The sequence below is a fragment of the Ambystoma mexicanum genome, chromosome 1q (assembly GCF_040938575.1).
Source record: "Ambystoma mexicanum isolate Mex_15411 chromosome 1q, UKY_AmexF1_1, whole genome shotgun sequence".
Taxonomy (NCBI): domain Eukaryota; kingdom Metazoa; phylum Chordata; class Amphibia; order Caudata; family Ambystomatidae; genus Ambystoma; species Ambystoma mexicanum.
This window is the reverse complement of record NC_090922.1, coordinates 848,869,277-848,881,349: the sequence shown is the minus strand read 5'-3', so window position 1 is coordinate 848,881,349 and position 12,073 is coordinate 848,869,277. Positions and strand designations below refer to the sequence as shown.

The 12,073-nt window shown below is 42.8% G+C and overlaps 1 protein-coding gene across 2 annotated transcripts in view; it reads right to left on the bottom strand.

Annotated features, from left to right (window-relative positions):
• LOC138537956 (complement factor H-like) overlaps window positions 1–12,073 on the bottom strand; it is a 498,187-nt gene that overhangs the window by 440,835 nt on the left and 45,279 nt on the right. For both annotated transcript variants that reach the window (XM_069641492.1, XM_069641493.1), the window contains exon 4: window positions 5,969–6,142. In XM_069641492.1, coding sequence (XP_069497593.1) covers window positions 5,969–6,142 — 174 coding nt within the window. The remainder of the gene's footprint in view (window positions 1–5,968; window positions 6,143–12,073) is intronic.

Sequence of the window (12,073 nt, the reverse complement as noted above, 5' to 3'; positions counted from 1 at the left end):
TTTGCATCCTCCATATGGTCACTTCTTAGTGAACAATTTCTTCTAATCCTTAAAAGCACACAGTAAGGTAAAGTGTCACTTAGAGATTTGGGGTATTGGCTGTAATAGTGCAGAAGGGTGTTTCAGTCTGTGGGTTTCCGGAAAAGGGAGGTACGAAGCCATCTCTCGTTATGAAAAATATATGTATATATAAAAGGAAGACTATTCTTTCTTACTGATAGTTCATGGTGAATCTAAGATTCGGGTTAAGACTATTGATCCACATGTCAAAATCAATCAATTCTGAACTGGTGCTTTTCCAGATAAGCAGGATATTCTCGATAGCAAGTTTCCGAAGAGGGACGTTACTGGTGAAACGATGTATGAGAACATGTGTTTTTCCTCAACAACAAAAAACATGTATTGATTGGCTTCACCAGCGATTGCTGCCCCGTCACTGTCCCTTTAATGTATGAATACCTGGTGTTGCCAAAGGAGAAATAGTTCCGGCAAAGGGATCATTTGAGTTGCTTCACTATGAAGTCAGTGGGTACTTGATGTGGAGTCTCCCTATGATGCAATGCCCGTTCAGCGACTTCTAATGCCTGTCCCTGGGGTATGTTCCTGGAGAGAGCTATGATGTCAAAAGTAACCAACATGTTTTATGTGGGTTCATGCATAAGGCCTTCAGTCAAGTTCATTGCATCCTTAGTGTCTCTGAGAAAAGCTTGTGTAGTTGTAGTCTGTGGTTGTAAGAAGTGATCAATGTATTTGCCCAAGGGTTTCCGAAATGAACCCATCTAGGGACACAGTAGGTCTGCCTAGATGATTGGCAGATTGACAGGGTCTTTATGGACTATGGGCACGGCATAGAATTTAAGGGATCACACATCTTCTGGTGTCAAAAAGCAGGCCGCTTGTGTGCTCAGAAATCCTGCATCTTTTCTGCACTCGCACAACTCTTGTATATATACCATGAGAGCGATCTCTATGCAAAGTGTTGCAATATCCTGCGTTCAAGAAGAGGTCATCAACCATTTTGAGATGTCCTTAGCTTTATGATTGGGATCACTGATGGTTTCTAGACTTGTGGGGACTGAGTAGGCGGTATAGCCACCAATTACGCTTATAGTCCTGCAGAGAAGTAGTCATTTTGTCACAGTCATGCAGCACTGTATGCGTACCCCAATATATCTTCTTAATAATACATTACTCCCTTGACTTTCCAAAATCGTTGGCAGCAGAGAATATCTTGAGGAATGTGCATTTCAATATGGGTCTAATGTAGGTGGTGAGATTTACAGACTCCCTTTGTAGATTTACCTAATGATAGGCCAGGTTGCTAATAGGCTTACTGATGTTGGGTAATGTCTCGAACTATATATTTTTTTGAGATGCACAAAGTTATTCAATGCTTTACTTTAGTATGGGCTTTGCACTGCATGAAAAAGGGACTGATTCGGAAGCATCAATGCCCTTGATAATGCTGTTTTTCTTCCTTCATATGAAATGTGTTTACTTTATTTGCACACAACTCTGCATCCTGCTTAAGCTTGATATAGTGACTCAAGCCATTTAAACACTCCACTTCTCCTAATAACACCTTCTGACATCTTGGAGACTACCTTTCTTGAGACTGTTCTGTTCCATTTGAAAGTCTCCTGTCCCAAACAGAATATTTCAATGTTTTTGGGATCCAAAATGATTTTTAATTTGCCTGGGTTCCCTTACCCTAGAAGGTTCACATGCTTGGGATCTACCCAGAAATTTCAAACATCCATTCTACCTTTAAATTCAAAGGAACATGCAATGTTTTTGATGGGAACATTATGCATTTGCTACGATATCAGTTTCATGTCGCATGATTTATTTAAACTCTTTCTTTGTTGCTATTACTCTTGGTTCATAAGGTTGTTATCAGCCTCACTTGCAACTAAAAGTCCAATTGAAATTCCATTGATTTTGATAATGCCTAAGACTTACTCTCTTTTTTCTTCGACTATACCGCACTAATGGGCAATACTACATCCTGCTTGTTATTTGGGACTATAACAAAGTGGCTAACAAGATGGTGGATAGTTTTCACTATAGAGGGTAGGTGGAACTAAGACAAAGACATTAGTGAAGTTCCTGGATGCAGTGGGGTTCAAATACACTTGAAGTGTAGCCATCAAAGCAAAAAGTAGGAATGTTTCTTTTTGGTGACTGTCACCATCTCTTTGCCCAACCTATTTCTCCAAATGTGAGGTTTACATAGGATCTCAGAGGTGGACTACATATTTAGCAGTATCTTGTACAACTCCCTATTGATGTTTACAGTGTTATACAAGGTTCCGAAACATGGAAGGATGTGGTATCTCAATGCATCCCACTTACTGGAGGCTGAGGTTACTGAACCCTCGGAATGGTAGCATACAAACACTTTTGTCTCAATGATCCTCCTGCTTCCATTAAGCAGACATTATGGGAAGCTTACAAAGTGGTTCTTAGGGGAATGGTGAAGTGTTAGTGAGAGATAAAGAAAAGGCCATGTGAAGTCATGATCATTAACGATTTGAAGCATGCACTCCACTCCCAGCGATAACCTTCAGAAGTTTATCAAGGATTAAAGGTCTTTATTCATCCTTCCTGCCTATTTTACCAAGTCAACTTCATTACAAGTCACTCCAGCTTTTGATGATTGGTGCTTTTCAAAAAGGACTAGGATACACAATCTTGGAGAATAATGTGTATGGTCGCTCCATTATTACAGAGACATAGGGCCTCATTCTAGGTCAGCCGGTCTGGTAAAAAAGGGCCGCTATTCATGGACACTGGCACTTTACAGGACCGACCGACTATGGGAATGCCAATGGGACACCTGGGTTACAGGCACCTTATCGGCGTGAAAAGACTTAATTAGGGGACTCCATGAATGGGGATTTACACCACCCCTACGACACCCATAGTCCGGTGAAAAGGCCAGCGGACCAGATGCCAGAAATGGTAACAACATTTGCCGGTATCCTGGTGGCTCTACCGCCAGGATACCGGCGTAGTTGAATGGGGCTCATATAATGGCAGGGCCTTTTTTACTTGTGGTAATATCTTCTATTGGAATTAAATGTACGTCTTTGGTGATAGGGTGCCAGATGTGGTTCTTTCTCAACTCTGGGCCAATTGTCTCTATGACATATCAATTGTTTAGAGACACTTACTTTACTAGCTCTGTTTCAGTATGTCATTTTGCACAACATGATCCCCACTGCATGTTCTGATTATTCAGAAACAAGTGTTTGTTGTCCGTCACATTAGTAAAATGTGGGGATGAGCTCCACGTGCCTGTCGGCACTGGCCATGGTCTTTGGGGAATTTTGTCTTCATTACTGCATAAAGATTCAGGTGAAGTTTCTCTCAGGGTCTCAGTATTTGGTGGACAATTGGTGATTTAAAAAGTATAAAAACAAAATATTTTTATTTAATTTATTTTTATTTATTTAATATTTATATTGCACCGGTAGCTCACGAGCCTCGGGGCTCAGAGACAGGAACACGAAAGACAGACAAATGGCGAATATAATGTAAGATCTGTGAATTTTATCAGTCATCACTTGCAAGACGTTTTACAACAAATGGATTGCAAACTCAAGCAACACACAGAAAGATATGTTCAACATCATAAACGAGTTAAGAAACCCAGCAGTGTGCAACAACACACCAACCCCATCACAAAAACTATGCAATGATCTTGCAGACCACTTCAAAAACAAATAACCAGATCATTGAGAGCAAGTCAAAAAGCACCAGCGACCACCTCAACCAACCAACACCGGAATCCCCTGCTAGACTAGGTCACCTTGGGCCAATCTCGACAGATAAAGTCAACAGCCTGGAGAGAAAACATAACAGAGCCAGCGCTCCAGTTGATCCCTGCCCACCACACGTCTACAAGACTATCCACACCCAGAAAACACCTGCAGATTACTACCTTAATCTCTTCAACCACTCACTAGCATCAGGAACCATGCCACAGGCCTTCAAATTGGCATACATCAATCCTCTCCTTATACATCCAGCAGGAAACACAGAAGACCTAACCAACTACCAACCAATCTCAAACATTCCATACCTGGCAAAACTACTACAAAGCTGTATCTATAAACAACTCTTGGAACATGTACAAAACAATTGGATATTAGACCAGGCACAAGCCGGCTTCAGACCTATGAGAGGAACAGAAACTGTATTACTATCTATATGGGATGATCTAAAGAACAACACAGACTCCAATGTCAACTCAGCACTAATGCTACTCGATTTGTCAGCAGCCTTCAGCACTGTCAACCATGAAAGACTCATTAAAAGACTGGAAAGTATTGTAATCAGCAACATGGCTCTACTCTGGCTACAAATCTGCCTGACAGAAAGAACAGAAACAACTTGGATAGCAACATTCAAGTAAGCACCTCACAAAACAACATGTGGAGTCCCACGGGGCTCATCGCTATAACCACTACTTTTCAACATCTACATGACTCTCCTGATTAACCTCATAAAAAGCACAGCCTTACCTGCTACAACTACACAGATGACACTCAAATCATATACAAAATCAATGCCAGCGAAGAACAAAACCCAACGCTGGCCAACTGTCTCACTGAATTGAAGCTGTGAATGAGCACCAACAGCCTTAAACGCAACACAGACAAAACAGAACTCATGATTTCACCCAATGACCCATTGAATAATCACCACATCCGATGGCCTACTGAACTGGGAATCCCACCAGAACCATCCAAACTGGTCAAAAATCTCCGAATCCTAATGGACAACGAACTCACATTAGAGACACAAGTCAATGCAGTAGTTAGGAAATGCTTCATCCACTTACACAAAGTCAAGAGGATTCTCCCCTTCTTCACCTTCCCACACAGAACTCGTGCTGTCATTTTTCTCATCATGTCAAGAATAGACTACGCCAACAGCATATATCTCGGTATTCAGAATACTTCATGAAAAAACTGCAATGAATACAGAAAGCAACAGCAGGACTAATCCTCAGACTTACTAAAAAGGAACACATCACACCAGCGCTGAGAACGCTACATTGGTTACCAGTCAAAAAATGAATCTTCTTCATAACACTCAGAGCAGTCCAGGGCCATGGAGTGGAATTCATACCGGGAAAAATCTCTGCTAAAAAGCAACATGAACACTAAGGTCCAGCAACGACATTCATCTCAAACCGAAACAATATGCAAAAAAGAAATTCGGGGAGCAGCATTCTCCTGTATAGCCGTAAACTTTGGTACTCACTCCCAAAGGAAATACGAACAACAGAAGATCACCTAAAATTGGGGAAACTCTTCAAAACAGAGCTCCTTAACTTACCAAGCCAAAGAGGGAACAGTGGTGGAAGAAAAACTGCCAACGTAACACAATAAGAAACTGAGAAACCGGATAACCCAAAGAAACAGATCACTGGAACACAACCCCATTAGAATAAGATTAACCCAACTGATCAATGCAAACACACAGAAAAAGAACCAGAAGACCCCCTAACCATACTAAAAACTCTTTAACATTCTGCATACCCACCACCGAACATTGAAGAAACAAGACACATACCTTCATCACAAAAACACTGAAAGCACTCTACCGACTCTCCACAACACCCAAGATGCACATGTAACACCTGTGACACACCACACAATGTCAAGCTATCAAGACATACCAACACACAGTGACCGTTTTTTCCAAACTGAAGACACCAACAGCACATCAAAGCTATCTTGCGCTTTTCCCTCCGAATCCCACTAAGACACCCCAACCCTCTTTCTTTTCAGATCCGTCTGGGTGCCTGGAGACCATGAAAATGGCAGCAGTGTGTAGTATAAATGACAATAACATGACATAACACGCTTAGCTGAGCTGTATATTTGTGTTCTTGGCCACAGTAAAACTGCCATCAGTGATTTCCAACATTTGATTTGTGAATTTAAATAGTTACCTTCACAACGAGGAGGCTCTGGATACCAGCCAAAATAATAGCATTCAATTTTATTTGCCCCAATCAATGTATATCCTTCTTCACAGTTAAACTTCACAACATGGCCGTTTTTGAAAGTTTCTGAACTGATGAAACGAAGATGTTGAATGTTGTTTGGTAATGAGCACGTAATTTCTAGAACAGAAACAACAAACGTGTGTTATAATTTCAGTATTATTTGTAGCACAACAAGGCATCAACCAAGTAATTTGATAACAGAAGCACGAAGTAACTAGAGTGTCTGGGCTCAGTTATGGAGAAAAAAGTGCAATCGAAATTATAGATGGTGCGTCTTGAAAAAATCCTTATAAAAGCACAGCAAATAATGTCCCTACATGACACCTCTGATACAGCTGTCTGGCATTGTGTATTCTCTAGAAAAACGATACATACATTAAAGAAAAGTGCCATATTCCTTTAGTGCTATCACAGATTGCCATCATGATAATATGAAAATACCTACCAGTCCTTCAGTGAACAGACAGCCTGAAGCTGATCACATCCTCTTCAAACATGAATTTTGAATCACTAAAAAGAGAGTTTTTAAAACTTTGGCCTAAATCATAGACACGGTCACCTTCACCATCATCATCCTCACATCTGGATATGCAACTAAGAGGGTGCCCTGGGGCGGCAGCTCAGCTTGGAGATGAACTCCGAAGCAGTTTACCACCCTACAGATGGAAGTGTTTCTGTTTTATAGTTGTGCTGCGTATGCTGCTCTAGTGTGGCAAATGTGCAGCCCTCTTTGCACCCATGTTTTTTTACATGTGCCATTGCAACATGGTGAAAGCGCTGCGCACATCAAGTTTCGGAGGCCATTTAAAGCGCTGTGATAATAAAGTTTTGGCGGCCATTTAACGCATCGTGCACACCAAAGGATCGTATGCCAATTGCATCCAACTATCAAACAATAACAGAATATGGGAAGAGGTATTGGGCAGAATAAATGCTGTCCGCTTAACTGCCTGCGACTTGGAAGATACTGAAAGGAATCGGCGCAATCTCCTGCGTCCTGTCCAAGGAAAGTGCTGGAGGCAAATGAGCAAGTCAGTGCCTTGTCAGGGGAACACCAAAGCCAGCTGTCCTGACATGACGCAGGAGCGAATTCCTGTCATGATAGAGCCCGGGAGAATGCAAGTAGTAGGAGGGTGAAAAGGTTTCCTTAATACTACATGCAAGACATATGTGTTCACCTGTGTGATGTCTAATTGCACCTGAGGCCCGATTCATGTATGAGGCCTCAGACCTGCTGTCCTGGTCTAAAGCTATATGAATACAACCGGGCTATAGGGCATTGCTGCAATGCTAGAGTATGGTGCAATGCACCTTCATCAGGCATGTGATAGGATTTGTAACTCTTTCTGCAGAACGTTCCATTGAGGCCTCCCATGATAATGTGAGCAGTGACATCATCATCCAAGACAGTGCTGGAACTCCTGAGCATACATGTGAGGATGGCAAGGGAGCAATGATTACTCACATGGGTGCCTCTGAACTCCCACATCTCCAGGTCAAATTAAGTGCAGGCCGAGGCGAGGTGCACACTATCACAGTTCCAAGTCTTGACTACACTGTACTCGGATATCTTGGAGATCCTGGTAGCCCCTGGCACTTCTAGATGCCCACTACATCCATATACACTGGAAAGTAACTCTGGCAAACCAAAATGCCAAACCAACTCAACCACCTAAAGCAAAAAGCACAGCCCCAGAGGTCCAGCACATACAGGAGAAGCTGCTCTCCAACATCCTTAACCAGCTGGGGAAGAAGCATCACACTGCAACCACCAAGACATCGCCCTTGCATATGTTAACAGAGAAGACATGCATCGAGCACTTTGAAGCCTCACTTTAGTAGTGACAGATCACAGAATGAGGAGAACTTTGTGCAAGGCCTTGATTGGCCTGCAAGAAGCTCCAGAAATATCAACATCAGCACCCGCTAATGACCTCTGCAATACCCTTCAAAAAGATGACAAGGAGCAAGAGGAAATGTTAAAATCACGAACACCATGGGCCAGATTCTGAAAGCATTTTTGGGGCGCAACTGATGAGATGTTCTAGCGTAATCCATGAAGGACATCTGAGCTTGCTCACCTTAAATGCACACATTCAGATGCTCTTTTTTCATGCCTTTGTGGATTTGCATACATGACACTGCATGACTGCGCATTTTAAAGCGCATCCCAAGTGCATACATGGGATATGCTTTAAAATGCACACAAAAAACTAAGAAATAATCCTGTTCTGTTTGGGACGGACACAGGGCGGTGCCCATTGCATGACAGGGTCGTTTCTGACCAGGTCATGTATTTTTGTTTTAAGTGGGACAGCAGAAGTATAGTACGCTGCTATCCCACTTGCCTTTTTATCTGTCAAACAGGGAAATGCATCCTTTTTTCTTTTTCACTATCTAATCAAAAACATTATTCCGTCAAACTCAACTTGCATTCCCTCCTCCCCTCCCCTTGCTGCACTGTCAACTCCTGACAGCCACAGAATCCCATGTGAAAAGGTGCAGGGCGCAAAGACATTGCAGGTGGTACGAGGTGCTCTAACAAGCATTCTGGCAGAGGTTAACGACACCATATGAGTGGTGCGCCCTCACCCCACAACAAACCAAAATTCTAACGTATTGTTAGAAAAGTAAGAAATGAATGAAACAAGGTAGCCTTAACTGTAGAGCACTTTCCAATCATGGTGTCACAAGAAAGCAACACCATTCTGATTATTATTATTTTACCCACAAGCCACAAACGTCATTGGTTGTCCAGCAGTTCCAAACATCTGCTATTGGAGCCCTGGGCAGATTATTTTAACCCGCCCTGGGAATGTTGGTATATGGAGGGGCTATTTTCAGCTAGCCAGTATGGGCACAGAATCACTCGCCGGCCAAACCGCTGTTATTGATGTTTTAAGTGCCTACAAAGGCAAAGGAGTGATTTTACCCATGCCAACAGATTGACAGTGACAGTGCACCGCACTGCAGTATGCACATCTCTTGACCTTCAAAGAGCGCCTATTTCTGTTTGCATTTATCCTGTTACAAAAGCAATTTTAGTAATGCAAAGACCTCACAGTTGTCAATGGTTGCCAATGGTTTCCAGTCAAGTCAGTAATGGAGGTTTGATGGCTGATCTCAGATAGCATCAGTGTGTAGGTGCAGGGCTAGAGTTAGAGTGTGTGCTCAGAATTAGAGTTGGGGTATAGCCAAGATTACAGCTATACAAGGTCGGTCAATATTAGACTACACTACAGAATGTCTTTGGAGTAGCTCCACAGTGGAATATGCCACTGTGCTGTGGTATCATGTAGGAAACCTTTATGGTGGCGTAGGTACATCACCGAAGGCATTTTTAAATGGGACAACATTGACCCCTTCCTGCTTACACTTTTGAATGAATAAGCCAGTCCTACTTGGTATGGGCCATCTTTTGGATTTCACTGTTCATTGGACAAAGGGCAAACAGTTTGAATAGGCTGAAACATGTCAGCGGATGCTTGTGGTATCGTGCAGAAGAGATGTGACCTAGCAGTTCGGCCTGGACTGCCCCTTTTGGGGTGGGACCAAGTCTAATTTGCATATGGTCTTTACCCTTCAGTAATGGATTGGCAGGCAGGAACGATGGTCTGGAGGGTTGCCCAGAGCAATGCCAGGAGTTAAGATTCATTCTAAACCCGTTTTAACCCGTACCTAGCGGAACTCCCTGATATTTTCTGTAAACTCCACACATGTCCAGTGCAAGTAGGGTCCCATCTAACCAGCTGGCTCGCCTATGCTGACATCCTTCTTCTAATTGATCACATTCAGAAAGGACTGCAGACCCTGGTAACTGGACTTGGAGGGTATGCAGACTTGGTTTGTCAATCAACATTGCTAAGAGCAAAACTATGTTATTCTCTCGCAAAAATAAAAACCTGCACAAGACTATCCAGTGTGTCCTCAATGGCTCTAAACTTGAATGTGTTTGTTCTTACAAATATCTCGGGCTATGCGTGGATAACGCTCTTCAATGGTCTACCCACTGGCTTACAACAAAAAGCAAGTGCATGACGGCTGTCCGAGCTATTAGTTCCTATATTGGCTGCCAGGGGCGCATCATGATTTCAACTGTTCTGCTATTATATCGAACACAGATTCTTCTGATTCTTTATTATGGCATTGAAGTCTGAGGCCACCGCTATTTAACAAAACTCCATTCCCTGGAAGCATGCATTTTACATATCTTGTTTCAAATGCCCCTACACTTGTCTATTGAGTACCTATACCTTGATTTTGATCTCAATGGAATAGACCAGGAATTCGTTCAGAGAGTGGTAATGTGCTGTGAACATTTGCGGGTCCTCCAGAATGGTACTGCAATGGTTACTTTTTTTGCTGCATTCCTTCGATTAGACAATTGTAATGCACTAGGGACCGTAGGCAAAATTATATCGCTCCATTCCAGATGGAAGATAGGCTGCATGAATATTTCCTTTTTAGGCAATCCCTATTTGGTTAAATCTAGGCTAAAAACTGTGTTGAAATGGTTCAGTTATGATCAGAACCTGATGAATCTTTACACTAAATCTCACAGTGGTGCACAGTGCTTTAAGTGGGGTAAGAAATTGAGGGGGGGCCCTCGTTTGGGGGCGTGGCTTCCATTGTGGGCGTGGCCTAAAACGTGCACAAATCATTGTAAGGTGCGCAAACAAATATATAAATGTATGTGAGCATTTATATATTTGTATGCGTACTACTATGGTTTGTGTACCTTTCAAGCCTTATAAACATACCAATGTAACGTATTTCTATGTTTATAAAAAGGTGGCTTGAAAAGTGCACAAACCATAGTAATTTACGCACACTTGTGTGCTTACCTTACTATGGTTTGTGCACTTTTCAAGCCACCTTTTATAAGCATAGAGATTTATAACATATTTCTATGTTTATAAAAGACGGCTTGAAACGTAAACAATTCAAGGCATCTTTTATAAAGCGTTGAGGACGGACAAAACCCGAGGTGGCTTTGTCCATCGACAAAGCTTTATAAAAGATGCCTTGAATTGTGCACGTTTCAAGCGGTCTTTTATAAACATAGAAACATTTCTACGTTTATAAAAGATGGCTTGAAACGTATACAATTCAAGGCATCTTTTATAAAGCTTTGCAGATGGAGAAAGGCGCCTCGGGCTCTGTGATCTCTGCTCAGAGCAGATAGATCAATGAGCCCGAGGCGCCTTTCACCCTCGGCAAACCCGCGGGCTCTGTGATCTAATCTGCATTTTAGATCATGGAGCCCGCAGGTTCGCTGAGGGTCAGTGACCTGGCGAGGGCAAACAAAGGAACTGTAACTTCCCTGATGACCCCTCAAACGAGGGGTCATCAGGGAAGTTACAGTGACTGACAGAAGTGCCAGCCAGCCTCAGCGACGCTGTGCCTGGCTGGCACTTCTGTCAGCTCGCCTGAAATTAAACTGGCAGGCGCATCTCCCATCGCGGCTGCAGCCGCGGCGGGATAATGCATCCCGCCAATGTTGTGTGGGATGGGGGGCCCCCGGCAGGGCCCCGGCTCAGTCCCACTTTTTGGAGACTGCCGGGGCCCGGCCCCGGCAGGCCCCGGCCCACTTTAAGCACTGGTGGTGCATATTGTGAATACAGAACTGTCCGCTTGACGAAACCGTCATATATGGACGCCTTTTTTTTAAACAGCGCCATAACACGTCACTATTTACTACTAAAATGTCATACCAGTGAAGCGCTAGCAACTAAAGGCACATTATATGGTATTGCTAGATCTGAGCGCTATTGCCGGCTCTGTGGCACACTTGTTTTGGAAACTCTGGCTCATTTGTTAATCGAATGCGAGAGCCTATCCCCTATCAGGCAAGGCTACATCCAATCTTATAACAATTCCTTCAAGATGTGGCGCTGGTCTAATTTGATTGACGGAAATGATCATAACTTGATCTTCTACACAGTAAAATTCTATTGGCAATGTGTTGAAATTTTGAAACTCTTAAATTGTTTTTAGCTCAGATATATTAATGATCTCACAAGAATTCTTTTATAAATCTTAAGTTGT